Source organism: Ceratotherium simum, chromosome 19, assembly GCF_057802395.1.
Source record: "Ceratotherium simum simum isolate JZ-2026a chromosome 19, ASM5780239v1, whole genome shotgun sequence".
NCBI lineage: Eukaryota > Metazoa > Chordata > Mammalia > Perissodactyla > Rhinocerotidae > Ceratotherium > Ceratotherium simum.
Genome location: NC_141918.1, coordinates 45,349,245 through 45,374,879, shown reverse-complemented (window position 1 = coordinate 45,374,879; position 25,635 = coordinate 45,349,245). Strand labels below are relative to the sequence as shown.

General features: G+C 39.7%; 1 protein-coding gene across 3 annotated transcripts in view; it reads right to left on the bottom strand.

The window, feature by feature from the left end:
- Nucleotides 1-2,720: 2,720 nt before the first annotated feature.
- The window catches only part of TPD52L1 (TPD52 like 1), a 103,502-nt gene continuing 80,587 nt past the window's right edge, over nt 2,721-25,635 (bottom strand). For 2 of the 3 annotated variants that reach the window (XM_087444051.1, XM_087444052.1), the window contains exons 4-7: nt 17,213-17,314; nt 11,525-11,563; nt 8,436-8,496; nt 2,721-3,341 (exon numbers count right to left, since the gene is read on the bottom strand). In XM_087444051.1, the coding sequence (XP_087300177.1) occupies nt 3,213-3,341; nt 8,436-8,496; nt 11,525-11,563; nt 17,213-17,314 (331 nt within the window). In that variant the 3' untranslated portion in view covers nt 2,721-3,212. The remainder of the gene's footprint in view (nt 3,342-8,435; nt 8,497-11,524; nt 11,564-17,212; nt 17,315-25,635) is intronic. The other variant, XM_014781202.2, reaches the window with a different exon arrangement.

Here is a 25,635-nt window from a genome sequence, read left to right as displayed (position 1 = left end):
GTTTATGCCTTTTATTTGTTGACGTTCCTTTATTGCACCCACCCACACTCCAATTTGATGATAAGGAGGATCATGATGAGGGGAGAGTGTTGGGGTTGAAGTTCACAACTTTATGTGCCATTTTATAATGAAGTTCAACAACCTTCAAGCTGACAGATGATTTTGGAACAATGAACAGTGGCAGAGAGCAGCTTAGATCCCAGTGTTCTCTTCATGTTGACATGGCGTGGATGAATGAATGGTGTGGCATGTTGAGACGTTCCGTAATAAAGCATGCAGTTTGTTCTGTTTTCTATGGTTTGTGGAATTGAAAAAAGATGGCGTCTCTCATGTTAAGACACTAAAATGGAGCTGGACAGACAAAGAAGAGAGGAACCAATTCCTCCTTTAGAATGAACTCTCGAACTCATCAAATGCCTGCAATGCATCTGCAAGTCTTCTCAAGGAAGATGATAAGATTATGGGACAGAGACGTCATTCCCATCAAGGTCATCTTCTGTATTCCTAAGTTTTAATGGCTTGTTTCAACCTACCCTCACCCCATGACTACCTTGGGTCTGGAGTTTGTTAAGATATTCCTTTCCTTATTCTTTGCCTTCGTTAGGCACCACCATAAAACCTTCCCTCTCCCTTCAATGACCAGAACACAATTCAAGTGCTACTTGAATCTTTGTTCCCAGCTGCAGTCTTAACCCAGAATAAACATCTTTTTGTTTAAGTCTATCAGAGTCTACCTCATAGTTGGTTGACAGGTTCAAGAGCAGATTTATAAGAAAATGTGTAATTTAGGGTAAGATGCAGATTTCTTGGCTGACATGACCTACCAACAGTCATAGTCTTTAAGAGAGGTGAGTTTAAGATCAAGTTGCAGTGAAAATGTGTGAATATTTTCCATTAAAGCAACAGTATTTAAAAAGTGGTAGATGGCTAAATTAGAGAATGGCTTACTTTCTTAAAAAGCAAGTTTATTTTGTAATCACAATTCACATCGGAATTTTCTATTAATGAGATACATTTTTTGTTGTGATATCATTTGGTGTACCTGGTGCTGACCTGAAGTCATTTTGATTTGTTAATAAAAGGTTATGTTCATTGTGTTCAAATTGTGGAGCACTTTAACTTCCGCATGTGAACTGAGCCCAACTGGACAGAATAAGGACTCAGCAGCCAGTCAAGTTGGGATGAGCTTGCACATGAAAAATGGGGAAGAAACAGGTAGCTCTTGAGTGATTAGGCAGTGAGGAAATATAACCACTAGGCTAAGACTACTCACCTACCAGTAACTGACTTGATTATCCTAATCGAGGGATGTGGCTTATTCATACACATCTTATGACAAAATGAAAAAAGACTACCCATGTCATGGTCATTATATCCCAGATTAGAGTGAATAATACAAAAAGTTTTCAATTAATAGAAGTGCTATGAATATAGAATTTGAAATTAGAATTTTTGAAGAATGGTGTAAAATAAACAGCTAAAATATATTTGAAGCTTTGAGGCATTAACACTAATTTTCTTGATTGGTTTTCTAATTTGTGTGTGTGCGTGTGTGTGTGTGTGAGAGGAAGATCAGCCCTGAGCTAACATCTGATGCCAATCCTCCTCTTTTTTTGCTGAGGAAGATTGGCCCTGGGCTAACATCTGTGCCCATCTTCCTCTACTTTATATGGGACGCTGCCACAGCATGGCTTGACAAGCGGTGCATCGGTGCACGCCCGGGATCCGAACCTGCGAACCCCGGGCCACTGCAGCAGAGCGTGCGCACTTAACTGCTGCACCACGGGGCCGGCCCCTCTATCTAATTTTAATACTGTGTTTTCAGATTGTAAGGCTGAGACTATTGTGTGCAGAAATTGGTTGGCGAATTAAGATATTTGTTTATAGCACCACAACTCTGCTTTTTCTAATACAATGCAGTGTGCTGAGTGCGGTCAAAAAGGTGGCAGTGAGTTTACAAGAGGGGACCATTTCAGACGCACCAGGCAACTGCAGATTGGGCACAGAGAGATTGGGTACCCGATGTAGCAGTGGGCGAGCAACAGTCACAAGCCAGCTGGATGGGGTTTGGCTTCAACCAACAGGCTGGAAGAATAAATTAGGGAGAATGCCAATGCTCCCATTAGCAGGGCTTTTTTGTCCACAATTGTCCACTCTGGTTCAGGTTTACAGCCCCCAACCTATCTCTGCTAAGATTCCAGGCCTCGGAGATGATGGCCCTGAACCAGTCTGATTTTCAGACTGGTCTATTCTGCGTGCATTTAAAAAATGTATCTATAGGATGTGCCTCTGCTAGTTACAAATGTATGTTCCTATTTAGAAGAAAAGAGAAGCATATGATGTGGAAAGTAAAAGTTACTGCAGAAATCTGATTGTATTAATATGGTACTTTTTTCATTCACGTGGGCAATTTGCAAACTGGAAGGGGGTGCAGACCTCTGCTTCTCCTGTTTTCTAGCCATCCCCTTTCCTGATATCCCTTACCTACACTCAGTAGTTACCTGACTTAAGTACTCCTCTATGTGGATTAGAGAGAATTTTAGCATTGGAGATTGTTTTAGCATCCTAGGGTGGCTGAGGTTATAATCACTTTCATATTCTCTCTCACGTTCACCAAATTAGCAGTGGGAGTTGCTTTAAAGTAGCATCTGCTTAATTGTAACTACTACCTTTTTAAGGTCATCAATAGCTCTGAAGACAAAGAAATTAAAAGTTCAAAGTCATCATTAAAATCAATTATTTTAATTGCTTAAATAAACATACGTAATTGATGGAGGTGAGGCTGATCACAGGCAGCTTGATGAAATTTGCGGTGTCATCCGGTTGCCGGAGACGGTCGGTCGGAAAGAGCTCCCTCCGGTGGCCTGACTGAACCGAAAGGGGGTGCTCACTTGGCCCCCAAAGACATGCATCTCTTAAAGGAGTCCAAGCAAACATCAAAGCAAATAATTAAGAGCCACATGTTTGGAAAGTATGTTGAATTACACAAAGACCAGGGTCATGACCCATTGTGCACCTGCTCAAGGCAGGACATTTTAGAAGATGAGCGTTAGGAAGACTGAAGTGTGATGGTCAAGGGGTCCATCATCAACACAAATACAAATGGAAATCACTTTATTAAACTTTGTGGAGAGGCCGTTTGAAGAACAAGGTCAAGGCCCGGGTTCTGCCCGCGGGGGTTCGGCGCTCACTGGCGGCGTGCGGGGCGGGGCCTAGCACCGCAGCTCCTCCTCCTCGGCCCGCCGGGCGCCGCCCCCCGAGCTCTGCGCGCTGGCCTGCGCCGTGGAGCTGAGCACTTCCTCGAAGCTGCCGCCGCCGTGGTTCGTCCCGCCTACTTTCGTCTGAAACGGGCGGGGACGCAAACGTGCAGTTAGTTCATTATTTCTGTAATGTTTTTATAAGATAGGCTGATTACGTTCAAGTTCAGAAATACTTTTATTCTTGAGAGGAGCTATAAAGGATGTAGAGAAGTCAGTTCCCTTTAGCAGAGCGCTAGGATGCCCTTCATCCCTGGGTTCTGGGACTGGATTCAAAACCTTAATTTCGTACCCTTTTAGCAACGCTCCCTTTATCTCTTCTACATCTAAGATTCCCAATCCCCTCAGGAGGATATCCCGATCTGTGGATTTGCACCGTCTACTCACTCACCCAGAGAACCGATTTAATCAAAACGGAGCTGGATTTTAGGTAAATTCCCCCAATATTACAATCGTATGAACGTCTTTAAGTGACTTGAGCTTAGGTTTTCGACTTGGGATTCAGCAAGGCAGTCTGGATTTCTGACAAATGTCCCCCTGAAAAGGCGGAGCGGCTCAACTGCAGGTGCTTTCTGGTCTGCGCTTTGAGAGCTGGAGATGAATCATCTTCAGCGCTAGTCTCTGCACATCTTTCTAGGCAGTTGCCTTTATAGGAGGAACGTCCTTTAAAATGCAAAGTTATGGTGGCTTACAAGGCTCCCTTTTGGTGTACTTGTTATTGGCTAATAAGAATAGAATCAGGAAGAAACCAATTTATAATTAAGAAATATGGTTAAGTATTTTGAAAAATTCCTTATTAAAGTCCTTCAAAAGAATATTTAATGGTCCAAAATGCTTAATGCAAGTCTTACTGATGGTTACACTGGCCTTCCTTTAACCATTAACGATGTGGAAAAATGCTTCGAGGAAAAAGAAGGTATAGAATAGATAATGTTGCTATTCCCAAAATGTTGTCTACACCTCAGTCACCAAGTGATCACTCACAAGAACATAAACCACACTGGAGGAGGTACCCACGTACTGTCTGGCCTGCCCTTTTAAAACCTTAACCAGGGTTTAAAAACAGTTCAATCATTGCAAAACACACACACACTTTTCTCCAATTATCACTAAATCTCTCTCTGCCTCTTTAAATTCAATTACTAAGTTGAAATTTTCCACTCTGCTTAGCCTCAGAATACTCGTTCTGGAAAGTGACAGATAATAAATATTTTAGGCTTGGGAACCACATAGTCTGTGTCACAAACACTCAAATCAGACATGGTAGAAAGCAGCCAAAGACAGTACATAAGTGAATGAGCATGGCTGTGTTCCAAAAAGACTGTACGTATGGACACTGAAATGTGAATTTCATGTAATTTAATTTTCACGTCACAAACTATTATTCTTCCTTTGATTTTTTTCAACCATTAAAAAATGTAGGGTGGCATAGCGGTTGAGTGCCCGAGCTCCGCTGCTGGCTGCCCGGGTTCGGATCCCAGGCACACACCAATGCACCACTTGTCCGGTCACGCTATGGCAGTGTCCCATATACAGTGGAGGAAGATGGGCACGGCTGTTGGCTCAGGGCCAGTCTTCCTCAGCAAAAAGAGGAGGATTGGCATGGATGTTAGCTCAGGGCTGATCTTCCTCACAGAAAAAATAAATAAATAAACATTCTTAGTTTACAGGCCATTCAAAAATGGGCGACCAGCTGATTTGACCCACAAGCCTTACTCTGCAGACCTCTGGCACAGAGCATTGACTCCTCCTCCATTCTATGTTACCTTAGCCATGGGAAGAAGGGGAGTTGTTTTCAACTACGTGATTTTTCACTATGCTTATTTCATTCCAGAGAGAAACAAGATTAATTCAATGTAATCTATTCTATTAATAGTTCCCATTCTCCTCTTTATTTTATTTGCGTTCTCTTTTGCAATCAAAGTCACACAGTATTGAATCAGGTGAATACCAATTACTGATGTTTTCTTCTGGGCTTTGTTTCATTCCTCTCTTCTAGTTCTTGATTTTCTCAAAGCAAAATAGAAAAATAAAGAAGGAAGGAACCGGTTTGAAATAAAGCAATTTGGCAAAGAGAGGAGTGGAATCAAGGAGTTTCTTCACCATGTGGGTGTAGTGAGCGCACACTGCAACACTATAGGGCAGGACCTGCTTCAGCAAAGATGTGATTAAACCTCTCCTGGCCTCTTCCTGTCATGATGGTTTTTCAGCTAAGAATTTCTCACTTTGCCCCCCAAATTATAATTCTTTGCATAACATTTTATTTGAATTACTGGGTTGGGCTTCCTAATCTCTCATAATAAAATAGCTGGTTGAAAGGACACAAAGAAACAATAAGTATAATATATTTTGCCTTTTTTTTAAACGTTTTAATTCAGGCCATGCAATATGTTCATCAAAAAGTAAGTTCATTAAAAATATGGTCTGCTTAGGGCTGACCCAGTGGCGTGGTGGTGAAGTTCACGTGCTCTGCTTCAGCAGCCCAGGGTTTGCAGGTTCAGACCCCGGCGCAGACCTATGCACCGCTTGTCACGCCATGCTGTGGCAGACGCCCCACATATAAAGTAGAGGAAGATGGGCACGGATGTTAGCACAGGGCCAATCTTCCTCACCAAAAAAAAAAATTGGCTGCTTGACAGAACAGTTGGAAGGGAGGTAGTTACTCATGATTCACTGAAACACAGTAGAATATTCCAAATATAGTTTCATAGGAGCTGGTTCTGGGTCTGCTTTCTATTTGTTTGTTTCTGATGAAATAGAAAGTGTGCTCATTGAGTGTACAGGTGACACCAGCTCAGATGTTAAGTGATATATTGATGTATTACAAGGATGTAGTCAGAAAGGACTAAATTTTATATGATTATGATGAATTGGAAAGTTTTTCATGGAAAATCAAAATATCTACAGAATTGGGTATAAAGGAAGAACAACTGGGTACAAATGCCATATGGTGTGTGACAGATTGTGTGAGAAAATGGCAGGAATGGACCTCAGTTCACAGCATAACATTATTTCTAATAGAACAAAAAATGAACCTGATTCCCTTCAAGTGGTATATTAAAATTCAAGCTTAAAGCAGTGTGTGAATGCAGATGCAGCATATAGACCGGCAAGGGATTTCAACCCATCGTCACTGATTCCTGAGTCATTCCTTTAGCAGGAAACAGCCTTGGGATCCATAAGTGAAGAAAATTATAGAACTTCTGGAGAAGATTCACAAGAGAAAAGTAAACAATGCAGAAAATAAACTGTAAAAGAAGAGTTAAACATCTATTATTTAGTCTGGAGAAAAAAAGGAGTGAGAAATTTGTAACTATTGAGCAAGTGGGAGGTTTTACACAAAGCATGATTATTAGCTGTTCTCCATTGCAGGGCGGGGGCAGAAAAAGAGGAACAAGGCATTGACCATGACAAAGGAGGTGGGTGCGATGCGAGTCTTCTTAAACCCATGAACAATCACACAGACACAGGATCCACTTTCTGGAGGTCTTGACACTGGCTAGTGTCCGGGGGGGCTGAGTTAGTTTTGAGCATGTCTGAAGGAGGAGGCAGGCTCTCTATCTTCCATCCCAATGTGGTGAATAAAGTGAGAAGCTGAGTGTGGACCAACCACTTACATCATATGTGAGCTGTGAGCTTACCAGAGTTCCCTACAAGCAAATGAAAATCAGTTGTTCTTTATTCTTCTTTTGCTTCTTTATAGCTCCTTCTTCTAAAGAAAACCTAAAAAGTACAACTTGTCCTGTGTCAGAACTTGTCTAACAAGCAACAGAATCCGTCCTCTTTGGAAAGTCTAAGGTTGAGAACCAAATGTTGAGAAATTGACTCCTAGGATTTTTTGAGCCTTTTGTTTTAAAAATAGATATTCTAGCAAGAGAAATGTCCAAGATACTGCATGTCCCTCCCTATCAAAAGTTTTCCCTATAAATGAAGGCAATTTAATGGCGCCTACTGGTCCCTATATAGGTGGTGATGTTGACAAGCAGGGTAGTAAAATTGCACAACTAGGAACTGCAGGTAAATGAAACCAACAAAGGCATGGTAAATGCTGAGTAATAATTTCATTCTTGCCTTAAATACCTAGTCAGAGGCCTAAGAAAGCAAAAGTAGAAGACTACATGAAAGATCCTCCCATAAGGGGAAAGACCCTCCAGGTCAAAATCAATAAGAGTTCCTAGCACCTCTAGTAAGGAATAACTTACACCCTCGCAGATATGCATCAGGAGGCAGAGGTGAGAGCAGTGTGGTGATGGAGGATTCAGAAGCAGCTGAATAATCAGCATGTGCATATATCTGCTTTTGATCTGGGTAAAGATCATACATATTCTTATTCTTCCCAGTAACAAGGAAATACAGAAATGGATTATATACAAAATAGAGATAATGATATCAAATTAGGTAATTAAGTCATGGTTTAGGTGATATCTTTAAGAAAATAATCTTAGTAGTTTCAATGATTTTTCCTGTTTGGAAAGGTCTGTACAGTTTAAGACTAGACTAATTTTATTTTTGCTCTTTTCTCCTCTGTAGACTAAGTTGTCTATGCTCAAACAATAAAGTCAATGAATTTATTTTAGCACCTACCATGTAACAGGCAAAGTTTCAGTTTATACTCAGGGATCAAATGCATTTGGGACTCAGCTTTATTTTCCCTCCATGATTACCATACTGTGCTGTGCTCAGTATGTGAAGTGAGTAAACAAGTTGAAGTAGCCGACGGGAAGTGGTTGGCTGTATAACACATGCAGCCAAGTTCGTTTTGACTAGGCCATGTCCAAACCAGAGGTGCTTTGAGCTATTATTGAACTTTCACTTAAGCTTTAAATTCAGAATTCATGTATCGTTTATCCTATCCACAATCCTCTCTCTCATATCTACTTTTTGAGGGATCGCATTAAGAGTTCTAACCAGTGAAGAGATGAACACAAACCCCAATTCACTTTAAGGAACAATTCACCCTGAATTGTTTATACAAACAACTCTGTAAGGATACAGTAACACTATTCAATACTGGTTTTATTTATAGATTTATATGTGAAGAAAAAGACTGAATCTATGCAAGGCTGCCTTCTTGGCTGCACTGAATACTGGCAGCCCCACCTTCAGAACTAACCACAGCAATGACTAAGCTGTCCTGATTCAATGGACCCAATGACACAAAATTCACTTCATCTGTACCTTAAGGCTTGTGACAGTTGTCTCAACCCTCTCCTCAAATGATTTGAAAGTAGGAGAATTCCTAAAATAACAAAAAAAGAGAGGTCAGCTCCAAGACCTGGCTATCTTAGCAACCATGCTGTCTGGTTCTCTGCTCTTATTTGTAAACATCACCTCTGCACCAGAGCTAGCTGTAGGTTTGCCACCTACACCAGCCATGTTTTAAAATATATTTCACTTCTGCTAGGTTAGATCCAGAAACCATAACATGAAATTTTTCTAAGTAAAACAGTCAGAGGCTCAACTGTAGAATAAATAATATAGTGTTTAGCAATCCAACTGTAATAATTCCATGGTGCACCATAAATCATTTCCAATAAGTCAAAGGTAGCTTAATTTTTCATTTACTAATTAATTGTTTCTATCACAACACTCCTTTTCCCAACTCATTTTTTCTGTAAGCAATGGAATGGAAAGTCTATCTGAAGAATACCATGTTTGAGTTTTCCCACTTGGAATTTTAAAAGTTCTTTATTTCAGTTAATGTGAGACAAGACAGAAATAGCTCAAGGAAAAAAGATTCATAAGTTTTTTCTTTTCCATGTCTTAAAAAGTAATCATTTTGTCAACTTCCATGAAGTGGTGTTTCTGAAAGTCAACTCTTTCAGTATTTTAAGCTGAAATATACCCATTACTTGTCAAAATGGTATTATGGGCATGTTATTTTTCCTCTCAAAGAGGACATACTTATTCATTCTCTTACCAGACAGAACCTTCACAGTCTATTGACATTTTATTTGTGACTCATTCATTGTGTTAAATAATCTTTATACCATCTTGTTACTTTAAGCATCAGATACTTCATTTGGTGCTTTTTGGTTTCTTATACTGGATTTGGCCACATGACATTATGATTTAATGACATCATTACCATTAAAAATGATGTCACCAAGTCCAACTAAAGAAACAAGAAGTGAACTAAAAATGTATCTTAAATCCTGTATCCATGTCAGCTGTCAGTAACAACGATTGCCATCATTTTCAGGTCAGATAATTCAACCAAATGTTACTGTATTTGATGAGCCAATTGCTATTCTCTCTTGAGGGCAGAAGAAATAAAATAAGAGGAATGGCCTAGAGAAACTTCATAAAGGAGAGTGGTTATAAAACATGGTCTTCATTGTATGGTGGGAGTGAGGCATGGCTCTAATACTATCCAGAGGAAACTAATGTAGAGAATGTGTTTTTGAGTGAATTTGGCTTTATTAGGGATTGTTTCCTGAGACTCTGATGCTCTAGAGGGTCAGAAATGCATTTGCACTCAGGTGTATGAATTAACAACAGTGAGTTCAGAGGGCCCAGACGTGGCATCACATCTTGCACATGACTCAAACATGAGTCAAATTCCTATAAGTAATCCTCCATCATACCTCTGTTTCGTCATGAAATATTAGTGAAATTACCCTTAAATGACTCAAAAGTATACACCTATTAGCACCTGACCTCCACTGCAGGTTTTATTTGGCCAGTCTTATTCACATGACTGCTGTCATCCATCCGTTACACAGGACCACAGTGGGCAGACAGTTCAGCCTAATAGTTCATGGGTATGTTAGATGAGTAAAATCATTATTTTTTTAAGTTAATTTCAAGCAAGCTCATGAGGACTGCATTTGACCCATCAGCCACTGGATGGACTCATGGTTAAGAGCAAAACCATGTTAATTTTTTGGAAGCCTTCTTTGGACACCTAGACTTAAAGCTCAGAGCCTCAGGTTGCACGACTCAATTTGAGAGTTCTTATGCTAGGGGGAGCAAGTCATTCAAAGACAGACTAAGCAATCTTGAATCTATGCTCTCTATTTCTGCCACCAAGTTAGGGAAATCAAATACTGTGGTTAAATTTCCAAAGTAACCAAATAACCCCAGTGCAGCAGAGATATCATCAGATATAATAAAACAGACATCTCTCTAATTAAATTACACTAGAATGCGTGCTGGAGAACAGGGAGAACCTGTTTACTCAGATTTAATCATATCATATATAACTACATACAGTTTGTAGTTGCAAATGACCCTAGAAAGAATTTGGCTTCGGTGGTCTCAAACTATTCAGAGTAACTGAAACCCCTCTGTAACATATTCATACCACAATATATAATATAAAGCAAGTTGAAGTGGTGCAGTTCTGACTGAAATGGGGAAGGGCCCAGAGGCTTGATCCCCCAACTTCACGCCCCGCCGCAGTGGCCCAAGGCAGTTCTGGGGCTCCTGGGAGCACCATGGGAAAAGCAGGAAATCTGGTCCTAGCCTCTTATGTTAAATGTGATGAAACTGATTATCACTGAGGTGACCTTCCCAAGGCTGCAAAGTTCATTCTTGGCAGAGCTGGGCTACAACGTGCATCCTCTGATTCCCAGTCTAACATTCACTCCTCTATATAACTATTAGTGTGATTTTATCTGATTGTATCACTAAGCCATGCAAACGGAAGCGGGGAACATCTTTCTCAGAAGTTTTCATCCAGTCAGTAATTTTAATGATATTTTTATTGTTTAACAGACACCTCACCTTAATATCTACCTTTGAAAATCCTGTTAATATCCTTTCTAGAACCGTAGCCCTCTTAGTCTTCTATCCTTTCATTTAAATTTTCTCCCAAGTTTGCATTTAATTCTGTTGACATAAGAACGAATTTGTACCTTTGCAAGTGTGCTTGGAATGTTCCAGGCCCTGGGCTAAGTGCTTTACACAGGTTACTTTGTTCATGTCTCACAACCACCATATGAGGCAGGTCTCATTTCTCCCAGTGTGTGGATAAGAGAATGGAGATTGAGCTGGGTTAAGTAACTTGTGTCAAGTCATACAAGTCAGGAGAGGCTGGATTCAAGTTGGCATGTCTGGTCAAAAGCCCAAGCCCATTATACCTACAATACTTCTACAGAATTGTCAGCCTCTTCTCCTGAAGACCATCAGGAAAGAGAATGAGGCAGGTCATGGCACTTCCTTTTATATAAAGGGGGGAAAAAAACCACAAAGTAACTCTCAATAGAGTGACACTGCATGCACATTCTGCATTAATATTATGTAAAATACTTTACACACATTACCTCATAGCAGGCATACTTATGGAATGGCGAATGGAGTAGCTTCAGGGCAAAAGCAGATTAAAGGGAAAAAAAAAAGAAGATAGCACAATATAAGTATATGAGAAACTCCCTATTCACAGTTGTAAAACAGCAATCTGTACTGCAGATACAACTATCTGCAGCATTCCCTGCCCACCCCACCAAGATGACGTTTGTTTTCGTTGGGTAGGATGGGCTACAGTGGCTTCCAAGGGTATAAAGGAAGAGTAGACAGTCCATAGGTGCACATTATTTTACTTCCGGTAGGTCTCTGTAGGCCAGGAAATCTGAGGAGAATGTCTGGTGCCCCCCGGGTCAGCCAGTAGCCCCTGGGCATCCTCTCCAGGTCCAACTCCCTTCTACTGCCTTCTCTTCAGGAAGACAGGGAGGGCAGTGTCCAGGAAGTAGAGCCAGGCAGGTAAAGCTAAACGTTCCATTATAGAGAAACACGCCAGAGCAATATATGTAGTTAACACGAGACAATCAAGGAAACACACGCCAGGCAAACACAGTCGACGTAGAAGCAAGGAATTCTGCATTCATTCCAGAATATCTGGTACAAATATCACCATACCTGAGAACTCGAAGAGCACCAGCCTTCTCACCCTATTAATCCTATAGTAGCTGACTCATCTTCCCTCTGATTGATTGCCTATTTTCCATGTGAGTTCCACTCAGAAATCAGGCTGGGCAAAGCAAAATGGGGTCCATTTTCCTAGGTTAGCACTCTCCCATCACACTTTCCAACACAGCCTCTGCCTTCTCTTCTCCCAAGAAGCTAACAGGTAAGGGATCAAACTCATCACCCTTCCCAACACTATCCACTGAGGTCATTAGTAGGGGCAGCACTTTACTGGAACTCAGAAAGAAAAAGACAAAGAAATTCAGGGGACACTTATGTCTTACCTTCAACATTCCATTTAGAAACTATAGGCAACCTATTTCCTCAGAAATTACGTTAAAAAAAGAATTACTAAAAGAAATTCCTCAGTATTATCAATCTATTCAACTTTTAATATAGGCAGTTTTCTTAGGAAAAAATTCCAAAAAACAAAGTATATAATAAAAGATTCCAGCTAAAAGAAGGCTCCATTCAGAGACCTGGAACTGACAATTGCACACTTCCTGACTTCCAGTAACCTTCCCCCTCTTCAACTTCAGAAGAGACAGAAAGTGGAAGGTGAACCATCCACATAGATAACAGTTACATGAAGTTCAGAAAAACACGACAATCTAGACAACACTTTTCTGTTTCTCAGCTTTACTTTCTAAAGTTCCATAAATATACACAACTCTCAATGTCCACTTTCCTTTTTTTCTTCTTTCAATGCTAAGGACCCCTGCCGTTGGAGGAAGGAACGATGCATTAAAAGAGATTCCTAAGAGATTGCTCAGCAAGTGAAACTGGGTAAATCACTCAGAAATGAGATAAATCTGTCCTTAAACAAATTCAAATGCATTAGGCACCCTATACTCTGTAACTTCTTGGTCATGAACACTCTCAGGAAAAGAGATCTAGGTTTTAGCTGAGGCACCCACAGTGTGAAAGAAACAGCAGGCTCTGGGAAGGAAGGGAGCAGCCAGGGGGCCGCAGGGCCCCACAGGCAGCGCTTACCTGATGGAGTGAGACCTGCAGCCAGGGCAGCACAGGAGAGAAGAGCAGGAGCGGAGTGAGCGCATCAGGATGCAAAGAAATGATCACACTGCCCCCTCCCCTTTCAAGAGCCCCAAAGCGAAGATGAGGCAGCTCCATACATTACTTTTTTTTGAGTGTTAAGACTTGTTAATGTGTCTTAAGGATTGCCTTACTAACCTGTTGTAAATTGCGCTCCTAACTATTATTCTCATGGATATATACAGATAGTTGAACTCTAAGAAAATTATATGCCTCGCCAAAGATTTCGTCTCCACTAGATCACACGCAGCTTGAACAAACTCACTGACAAGTTCCAAGAAGATGCCAATATTATTATAAAAATGATTCAACAGCTTGCATTTCTTCAGAGGACTTTCATAAATGTGACCTCATTTGAACTTCACAGGAACCATCTGGTTAGGTAGCCATTAACAATGTTGTTTTACAGAGGGAGAAGGAGATGGAGAAATTCCTGCCTGGACTAAGGGGACGTCACCTAATGGCAATCAGGACAAAATGAGAATCTTAGCTCGGGAAATAGTACTTATTTTTATAGAACGTATAAATTAAATCCTAACATAACGCTTTTCATTCAGTTATTCAAAGGCCCAAATTCTAGGTTTTCAAAATCTGTATTAACTCGGAATTATTTTAAAAACTAGAGGTGTTTTTTTTCTTCCCAAGTATCTAAATTTTGTCGGCAATCTTTCTTAAACGAGTTCAGAAGTTTGCTCCCAGAACATACAAAAGAATTTTATAGAGTAACTAACAAAAATAGAGAATAATATGATACTTTTAAAGCAAAAAAGGGGTTCAAGGTAAAATGTCTGTGATAAAATTGTAAAATTTCCCCACCATCATTTTATAAATTGGCAAATTAATTTGAATGAAAAATAAAAACTTACTAATTCTTCACATTTAAGAATATTATATTACACTTAAGCAATTTTCAAATATGACTTTTACATATATTACTTGTTTTAGCATAATTTAAAATTAAAACTTCTTTGTAAAATGTTGCTTTCACAGGGACTTATCCTCATTTATTTACAAATGTTTGATGTTATAATTTGAGAAAAATATAGGCCTGAATTTTGCAAACTCTACAAAATATTGCAGGACCGTATTTGAGTCTCTAGTGACATAGTCTACATTTTCCAATATTTTTAGCCACAGTTTATAATGAAAAAGTTGTAGCCTCTACATAGAGCAATAATTAATGAAAAGTTTGGAACTCCTGGGAAATAGGTTATCCATTACGCTAAAAGAAAGCCACATTGAAATAGGAGGAAAAAGAAGTCAATACGACCTTGATATTTACCCAATTAGTGTGTGAACATAAATATGTCAACATATTGCATATATGAAACACAGTCTTCATTCTTTTCTTAGAAAAACAAGCAGAGCCTTTATGAAATATAGTGTGCTCTTGTTAATGGACTGTCCCTAATTTCCATCACGTGGGGCCACCTTGTCTGAGACAGTCACTTAGTAAAGATAAAAACTAGCATTTATTGAGTGCTTAACATATGGCAGGCTCTCTTCTGCTACTTTTATAATAACACGAAGATGCTGTTACTCTTATCCCCATTTTCTAACTGAGAACACCCGGGTACAGGCGAGCTAAGTTACATCTGGCCTCCTCATAACCCGACCACTTGAAGTCAAATCACCCGAGAGCTAGTTACAAATGCAAATTCCTGGACTCCACCCAAGACCCACCGAGGCACAATCTCGGAGAGGTGGAATCTGGGAATACGTATTTTAAACAAGCTTCAGAGGTGTTTGTAAGGTCCCATAAAGATGGAGAAACACTATTTTAGTATTATGCTGAGGTCCCAGTGTTCAAGTGAAAGATTTCAACTACATATGGGGAGAACAAATCTTATAAAAATGGCAAAATATACTTTCTTGGATATAACAGGTAGTAGGGTATTTCCTGTTTTAAGAAATTATTTAGTTTAGATAAATGTTTTAATGCTATTGAAATGATAGCAAAATTTTATTTGTAATAAAATTAAGGTTAATTAATAATCCAGAATGTTTACCTGTTCATCTCACATGGCCTCTGAAGAATTTCAATTGCTTTTCATGATTACATTATTGTATTATTAGTAAATATGAAGATAAAACAATGTAGTCAGATTCATATGTACTTAACTCTAGCCTCATAAAGGCCAAGTTGTTAAGTTGGTACATGAGGAGTGTGCATAATCCAGCAATTTTTGGAGCTAAAAAATAACTTAAACACAAAGATATAAATATTTGCCTCTAGGTATCAAAGGAGCAGGTAATAAAGAAAGTAATAGTTTAAGAATCCAATGAAATAATACGCATGGATTTTTTTAAAAGAAGAAATTTAAAACATACTTGAAAAGTTTTTTAAAAATGAATTTGATTTATAAGGAGAAAAATGAAATTGATTTATAAAGAAAATCTTCTAAGCATATCAGCCAAATTCAAAATAAGCTATGATAGGTACTTTTTTTTAAATTTTTTTTTTGAGGAAGATTGGCCCTGAGCTAACATCTGTTGCCAATCTTCTTCCTTTTTTCTTTTTTTTCTCCCCAAAGCCCCAGTAGATAGTTGTATGTCATAGCTGTACATCCTTCTAGTTGCTCTATGTGGGACGCTGCCTCAGCATGGCTCGATGAGAGGTGCGTAGGTCCGCACCCAGGATCTGAACTGGTGAAGCCTGGGCCGCCAAAGCGTAGTGCCCAAACTTAACCACTACGCTACCGGGACAGCACCAATGATAGGTATTTAAATAAGCAAAAAATATGAGTGTAACAACTCGATATAAGATAACATCCTAGAACACAATATAAAAAATAGAAATGGTCAATACTACATTGTTTTTCTGGTGCCTATAGTGAGGACATTTGGTTCTCGGTTCAAAATCTTGATGTTCACTCTAATTTTATATAATAGTAAAATACTGAAAATAATCAAAATGTGCAAGGGGATTTGTTTAAAAATTTTGCTACAGCTATGCACTGGAAGATAATACAGCCATTAAAAATGAAGGTGTAGGGGCCAGCCCCATGGCGTACTGGTTAAGTTCGGCATGCTCCACTTCGGCGGCCCAGGTTCTCGGGTTCAGATCCTGGGCTTGGACCAATACCACTCATCGGTCATGCTGTGGAGGCAACCCACATATAAAAAGTGGAGGAAGACTGGCCTGATGTCAGCTCAGTGCTAATCTCCCTCAGCAAAAAAAAAAAAAAAAAAATAGAATGTGTAATAAACATTTATCAACTTATTCACAATATATTGCTAAAGTGAAGAAAGAAAATTAGCAGAAGTATATACCATATGGTACTTTTTTGGAATAAGAGAATAAATATGTACGTATTTAGCATAGAAAAATATATACTAGATGGATGTATACAAAAATGTAACCTAGAATAGTTTATCAGAGCATATTCCACTGAATGCATATTTTAACTTATTGTTTAAATTACAATGGTTAAAATTCAGTGTATGTTACATTCTTTTGAAATCTCCCTTTTACTAGTGATTAAAGGCACTCTCTGTCTTCTACTTTTACTAGGTCAGGTCCTACTGGAAGGGCATCTTTGGGACCAGGCCAACTAACCTGACCTTCAGGCAGAAAACATCTCCATATAAAAATTTATCTCAGTCACCAATCACTATCAGTCACATAAGATTTTAATCCAATAAAAAAAAAAGAGAGGGGCTGGCTCCGTGGCATAGCAGTTAAGTGCGCGCACTCCGCTCTCTGCTGGCGGCCTGGGTTCGGATCCCAGGCGCACACCGAGGCACAGCTTGTCAAGCCATGCTGTGGCGGCGTCCCATATAAAATGGAGGAAGATAGGCAAAAATGTTAGCCCAGGGCCAGTCTTCCTCAGCAAAAAGAGGAGGATTGGCATGGATGTTAGCTCAGGGCTGATCTTCCTCACACACACACAAAAGAAAGAGAATATGTTAGGAAGACCAGCCGACAGATAACGCTCCCCTTCTCTGGGAAGCCCAGGGCTCAGCACCATTCCTGTGGTCCTATCCCACAGTACCTCATGTCTCCAAACTTCTTGCTGATGGCCGTCCCAACGTTGCTGAAGGCTGCAGTCGCCTTCTGCCCTGCGTGACTCAGGGTTTCCTGTGTTTTCTTGTAGCTAGAGGTAAAACAGAACAATAGTAACGCAGTTTATATCTCATGATCGCCTATAAAACATTCATCGTCCTTTTCCCTCTTTACTTTGAAAGTTCCCTTTCCTAAAGAGATTTAGCAAGAAGATGACCCACAGAAGTAATTGTTTCTATTCATTGTTTGGGAAGGATGGGCTGGTTGCTGCTCAGTAAAGGGCAAGTTAGACCATTAAATCTGAATTCAGGAAAAAAATATATATACACATACAAGGACAGATGTGAATATGCAGATCTTTTAATCACACATAGTGAAACTGCTCTGAGAATAGAGAGTTATTCTTAAAGAAGTGTATTAACTCCACGAAGAGACATGTGCCAATGAAAGCTCTGGCCATGAAAGGTAACACAGAAATTAGAAAACTTATATTTCAAAGGGGAATTTAAACTTTTACTGTTAATGTGGGTAAAATTAACCAGAAAAAGGCAAAATATAACTAGTATTTAACTTATTTTTCTAATACTTATAGCTGGGAATAAGAAGGGCACATAATCTGAAGATAATATAGTAACTTTTCCAAAACAGTCTTAGGAATACAGCACTGCAATATGTGTTCATAAGTCTATGTCCCCACTAAACTGACTCCTTGAGGGCAAGGAAGCTGTTCATCTTTGTGTGCCAGGATCTGGCAGAGGGATACAAGAGACACGCAGTAAATACCAGACGAATGAATGGATGATCAAAGAGGATGCTCCACTGTGGCTCTAAACTGGGAGTCGTGGCAGTAAGAACAGAGAGAAGTGGGTGGATTAGAGATAGAATGGACAGACTTGAGGTTGTGACAAGTAGAACAGGATGAAAAGACTGGCCTGAGGTTTTGAGCATGGTGACAGGAAGGACAGTGGTGTATCCACAGGGCTGAGAAATTTCTAAGAGTTATTTAATAAAGTGGGAAACAAAAGGTACCTAATGTGAGGAAATAAAAAGAAATCAGCAAAAAGTTTTGTACGTCATTCATTTCACAATATATTTGAGTCAAGTCATCATGCTGTACACCTTAAACTTATACAGTGCTGTATGTCAATTATATCTCAATAAAACTGAAAAACCAAACCAAAAAAAGTTTTGTACAGATTTTTAAAAAATGAACTAATTCTTATAATGCACAAACCATTTTCTTCTGATAACTGCCGCTCCCAGGTAAGTTCTCCCAAAGCCACCTGCTTAGCCCAGAACACTTGCATGTATGTGGTACCTCTGAGAAGACTATATCATAAGAAAGCAGTGGTGTAGGAACTTCCCTTATCCCTCCACGCCCTCCATCTCCCACAAGTCATCCAGTCCTAAATATACTATCAAACTCTAAGGAAATGCTTTAAAATATGCCCCTTGGTCTTCCTCGGGACTGAAATCACTTTATTAACATGGTATTCTAGTATTCTTTTTTTGTTAGCAGGAAGGAATGAGTCTATAATATTATCAGCACCATAGGTTATTTATTTACACAATGCTTATTTTTCAGGAAGTATAAAAATCATATATTATCTAGATCATAAAACCAAGCCAAATACTCATTTACTAAACTGACATTTCCTAGCAAATATGGACAGACCAAGGGGAATAGGGTGAAAGAAGAATCTGGTGTCTAGGATGTAATTTGTGTCTCTGGAGAGAGTTGTGTGGGTAGAATGGGGAAGGTGGACCCCCAATGGCTCTGGGTCAAGCAGCAACGAGAGGTGAGAAGATGAAAGAAAGAAACAGCTTTTAGGATGTTTGCCTAATTTTGTTTTCTGTGAAGGTACAAAAATATCAGCTTATTCAAATTACAATTTTATTTTTACATTTTACTACATAATTTTAGGTTTTAATTAGGGGAAATTTTTTTTTTGTTTTTTTTGTTTTTGTTTTTTGGTGAGGAAGATTAGCCCTGAGCTAACAACTGTGCCAATCTCCCTCTATTTTGTATATGGGATGCCTCCCACAGCATGGCTGATGAGTGGAGTAGGTCTACACCCGGGATCCGGGCCCGCGAACCTGGGCCGCCGAAGCGGAGTGTGTGGAACTTTAACCACTCGGCCACGGGGCCAGCCCCAGGAAAAAAACATTTTTGATCACGTGAGACTATGTACTTTCAGGCAGTTTACACATGAAATAAAATATTAATATCTAACTTGATATTAGTGATAAGGCAGTTAAAATAGTACCAAATGTTAAAGACCAGAAATAAAAACATCAATCATGATTACCAGATTTTAGTGAAGTGTGATCTTGGAATGGCACGTTCTGAGAATTCTTCTGAAGAAATAATCTACAAAAAGGTTCCCACTACAGTGTCTTGAACACTTGGATTAACTCGGCTTAGACCAATGGTCTTTGAAAGTGGGATTTAAATGTGGTGGTTTTAGCCTTAAGAACAAAAGAATTTATTTACAAATAAAGAAAAATCTGGAATTCCTATTCCAGTTATAATTTGAGGATACTGACAAAGTTTTCACAAAGCTGTAATTGGGCCATGAAATCAGATCTATGAAAAATGCATTTAAAAAATGGAATCCAGGGCCGGCCCTGTGGCTTGGTGGTTAAGTGCGCGCGCTGCGATGCTGGTGGCCCGGGTTTGGATCCCGGGTGCGCATCGAGGCACCACTTCTCCGTTCATCCTGAGGCCGAGTCCCGCATACAGCAACTAGAAGGATGTGCAGCTACGACATACAACTATCCACTGGGGCTTTGGGGGGAAAAAATAAAATAAATAAAATCTTTAAAAAAAAAAAATAATAAAAAAATAAATAAATAAAAAATGGAATCCAGAAACGATGGAAGCACAGCATTACACGCAGATGACACGTGTTCTTGTACCATGGACTGGGACTTAGAGTTGGGCTCAATCCAAGACTCTTTCTACTCACCTTACAATTCTGAAAAATGTCAAGAAAAATTTTTTCTATGCAAAAGTTTCTCATGGATATTGGTGAGGAAATAGAGTAATCCATTAAATACCTAGAATCTGAAACTGAGTATCATCTTTGCCACTTCGATTCCTTTCACCATCCATATCCAATCCATCAAAACACTCCATTAGTTCAACCTTCAAAACAGACCCAGAATCTGTCCACTGTCTCCCCACCTCCACAGCCCTCCACTTAGTTCAATCCACCATCATCACTCACCTGGGCTATTGCAATAGCCTCCTAACTAGTCTCCCTACTTCTACCCTTCTCTCTCTACATTCCCTTCCCACACAGCAGCCAGAGGGATCCAGTAAAGCCTTGTTAGAGCCTGTCACTCCTCTGTCACAACCCTGCACTGGCTCCTCATTCCCCTCAGAGTAACAGCCAAAGTCCATCCCCCAGGCCTTGCGATGAGCCTACACAAGTGGGGGCCCTAGCCCTTCTCTCATCTCCTCTTCCTACTTATTCCCTGGGCTCCAGCCACCCTGACCTTCTCACTGTTCCTCGAGCATACCAGGCCCCATCCTGCCTTAGGACCTCAGCTCTAGCTGTTCAGCTATGTGATGCCACCAAATTGGCAAGAAAAGGTTTTTTGTTTTTTTTTCTGTATTGTAAATGCCCCACTTTGAAGAATTAAACAGACCTAAGCCTGCACACTTAGGAAGACTTCACAGCCACCTCTCTCTGTCCAATCAGGGCCAAAGGTCCCTGGGGCCTTGGCCAGGTGGATGCCAGCAGAATAGAGCTGGGTTCTGGGGGAAAGGGGTAACAGGGATAGAAAAGGGAATCAAGGAAGGCCGAGGAAAGGAAGTGTGTCGGGCATCCACCCGGCACTGACTCGGGGAGGTCTGAAAGGTGACTCAGGGGAGAGTAAAGAAATACTCTGCAACATCTGTGGCCTCTGCGTGAGGTCAGGACTGGGTACTAGTTAGAGAATTCCTTCTTGTGTCGGTCCTGAATTTCCTCAGGATTCTCTTGCAATTAGAGCAAAAATTTATTTTTCTTGTAAACTGTTCCAATGTAGTTTAACTTTAGATATTGGAGAATGCTTTGAATTTTGAAATAACAGGTGACTTGCGAGCACTTTTTTTGTGTGTGTATCACATTCTGAGTTCGATGGCTCAATTCAAAAATAGCTAGCTAGAGAACATCACGTAGTCTACACGGAAATCGAAATATAATGATGTACACCTGAAATCTACATAATGTTATAAATCAATGTTACCTCAATCAAAGAAAAATAGCTAGCTAGAGAGAAGCACAGACAGTAAGCAAGCTACCTTGTATTTAAACACACCGCTAAATCAGAATGGGTGGGTGTATACAGGCATCTGACTGCTTTAGTAAGATATCCATGACATTTATGTCCTCACCATGAAAAACGCACCTCTATATCTATGTGCAATTTCACAGTTAAAATTCAACCATATGGAAAGCTCAGTGGAGAGTTAAAGAGAGATTTTTAGGACTGTTAACTCTTTATTTCTGAGAATTATATAATGTTAAATCTGAAAGGCACTAGAGCCCAATCCCTTCAGACTACAGATGATGAAACTGAGGCCCAGAAAAGTCACGTGACTCTTTAATGACAGAGGGAGAGCTAGGACCAGAGGGCCCGCCTTCTGTCAGAAAGTCTTGTTGCCTTGGAGATGACAGACAGTTGAGGGTGAGTTAGGTCAGCTGTCTATAGCTCCAGTGTTTGCAGAGAGAAATAATAATACTATATTTCAAGAATTCTAAGATGCACATCTTTTCCCCACATTTTTACATCTCTTCCCTAGGCTAACCACCACATTTCTTGAAAACAATTAGTAGTCAAGCTGCATAGATTGCTTAGAGACCAATAATTGACAATGAGACAAGGGGGTAGACAATGAGAGAGGGTTATGTGTAAGGAAGTGATTTACAAGAAGAAAGTAACCAGGGACCCCATGAGAAATAGGCCATTGGGCTCAGAGCATTTGAAAGCTCCAATGAGCACCACTCACATCATTGTCTAAGTGAAGGGTCCCTCTGAAGTTGCGTACTGCAGACTCTGTAACCTTATGCTTCATCCGAATTGGGCTTGATCTTAAAATTGAACAAGTCATACACATCCCCATCCAGAGGCTAAGAGCCTGCATCTTTAAAAAGACCTTCCTGTCAGGCCACTGATAACCTGCTAGGAAGTTGGTGTATTTGCATTTTATTCCCTTTATTGTGCTATGGAATTTGGTATGTAGTTTGTACTACTAATACTTAAAATTGTTTTTCAGCAATATCACATAAAATTAGGTTCAATAATATTCAAATAATGAAAAACAACTTAACTACCAACATTCTGATTGACTTGACAACCTTCCATTTCATTTAAATGAAAAATGAAATGGTATTTAGCATTTTAGATTACTAGTGTCTCTTATTTAAGCTAAACATAAATTACACCATTGCTGACTTACATAACTGACAAAGCAGGGGACTATACATTTTCCTTAAATAAAAGCTGAAATGCTAAGATATCCTCAGACTGCTGTCAATTGTCACTAGGAGGCATAAAAATTGGGAGCATATGCTTGAAGAAGCCTGTGTTATGTACCTCTCCTCTGTGTTCCCATAATTCCCTTTACGTAGCTCTTTCCAAACATTTTTCCATTGTGTTGCAATTACAGTTTTCGAATCTATCTCCGTGACCTGCCAGGGCAGGGCCACATCTTGTTCATCATCACTGTATCCCCAGTGCCAGAATAAACCAGAGCAAGGGCCACACGAGGCCAAAGGAAAGAAATAAAGTCCAGTTTGATGCCCAGACTTCAGCTACAGGTGCAGAGTCAGGACTTTACAATGAAAGATGCAGTGAAAGATTCTAACTCTGGAGGAGAGAAATGGAGGCCTTAAAGTAAGTGAAGGGAAATTCGTCCTTGCGTGCTCTACGGCAATTCCAGCAAACAACAGCTTGGCAGGGACCCGCACTTCCCAACCAGGTTGGAATCTGGTCCAGTGCTGAACCTTTCTTCGGCAAAGGTTTAACTATGATAGCAAATAGCAGCTCACATTTATTGAGTACTTTATATGCATTAACTCATTGAAGCATGCTGACTGGGAGATTTTTTTGTTTTGAGTACAAGTAACCTTCCTATTTTTCAGTGAAAGTCAACAGGAAAATAGGCTTTAATTTTCAGAGATTCAGTTTGGCTGGAATGGATAGCTTTTTCTTTTCAGCTTTGTTGAGGTATAATTGACAAATAAAATTGTAAGATTTTTAAAGTACATTTGATATACATATACACTGTGAAAGGATTCCCACCATCTAGTTAATTAACACATCCATCATCTCACATATTTATATATATATATTTTGGTAAGAACATTTAGTTCTACTCTCTTAGCAAATTTCAATTATACCATGCAGTGTTATCAACTATAGCCACCACATTATATATTAGATACTCAGACTTTAATCATCTCATAACTGAAAGTTTGCACCTTTTCCTCATTTCCCTCATCCCCTAACCCCCAGCAATCATCCTTCCAGTCTCTGTTTCCAAGAGTTTGACTTTTTTTTTTTTTAGATTCCATGTAGGACATGGACAGATTCCATCTGTCCTTCTCTGTCAGACTGATTTCACTTAACATAACGCCCTCAAAGTCCATCCAAGTTGTTGCAAATGGCAGGATTTCCTTCTTTCTCATGGCTGTATAATATTCCATTGTATATACATACACCACATCTTCTTTAAGGAATGGATAGCGTCTAATGGCCAGGACATGTCAGCTGTCTGGCCGGCACACCAACACAGGGATCTTCAGCAGTGTGGGGTAAGGTCTCTGCAAGCCAAATAAAAGGCATTCTATTGACTTTTCATGCAGATTCCTCTTGTCTGTCTCGCTAATTTGAAAATCAGTGTTAATAATCAAAGGGAGAAAGCATGTCATCCTCTAAAAGGTTTTGACTTAAAGCATTTTTTAATACACAAATAGAATGAAAAATGAAAAATTCCACAGTCTTTTCAAAAGAAGATATCTTATAACATGAGTATATTTTCTATTATGGGATTTACATGCATATGCAGCATTTTACCAAAGATACAAAAAATATTAAGGCTTATTTTCTTCCAAAGTTTCCCTAAACATGTTATCAAAACATAGATTTACCACTCGAATCCAGAAAAGAAGAATCAACCTCTTGCTTTGCGTGATAAGGTGAAAGCCAAAAGGCAGGAAGAATGAACAATTGTGTGAGAGATTGGCTATGTCTATCTTTTTAAATTAGGTCTTTAATCTTCACTGGCACTTCCAAGCTCAACAGTGTCACAACAGGCTCCTCATAAAAAGAGATAATAATCATTACTGACTGTAATGGTCCGGAAGTCTTAGAAGTACAAAAATCAAAGAGTAAATAAATCATAAACTAAATGTCAATTTTCGGGCACTGTGCATTTTTTAAATGCTGAATATCAGAGCTTCTCCTCTTTGTATAGGATGAAGTTATTAAACTTTCCAAAAAGATGGAATTGATAAATAAATGAAAAGCAATAGTATATATTGGAGGATATGAGGAAGCCATTTGGTATAAAACTAATTCGTCCTGACCTTGGTTTTCCAAAAGGGCCTGATGTGGCCTGTTGAGCAAGCATTGTCCCCCCATATCGGCATTTCTTTAAGGACAAGCATCTCTTCCTGGGAACTGAGGATTAATTACCGACCTGCTGTGCTCACCTTGTGACCACCGACCTGCTGACCACCCACCTGCTGTGCCAGATAAGCATCTCGTGACAGCAGTAATAGAGACATTCCTGTCACACGTGACGTATGCTCTTTGTTCCAAGATGGTATATAACCACTCTGTACACCCCACTTCTTTGGTGCCCTTCCTGCCTATTGTTCTCAAACCTGCCTATTGTTCTCAAACCTGGCTCATAATAAACTCACCCCAATTTTGATATATACATTGATTATGGATCATTTGTATCAACAGAATGGTTTAAATTATGTTCCAAAACCTTCTCGCCTTTGTAAACCTATCATTTGGTCTGTGGTAGAACTCAGAGGGGTTTATTAGTAGGAGAATTTCATGGGTTAGCAATGGCTGAACACTTATTAACATGAAGCCTATCAGTTTGAACAGACCACCGCCATGTTGCATTTACAAATTCTTTTTTTTTTTTTTTAAAGGAATGGATTTTTTTTCTCCTCCCCAAAGCGCCAGTGTATGGTTGTGTATGCTAGTTGCAAGTCCTTCTAGTTCTAGTTCTTCTGTGTGACCCGCCACTACAGCATGGCAACTGACAGACAGAGGAAACAAATCCGGGCTGCAGAAGCAGTGAGAGCACCCAACTTTAACCCCTAGGCCATCAGGGTTGGCTCGAATTTCCAAATTCTTACTCCTTCTACCCACAGGAGAGATTCAGTTTCTCCTGTGGCC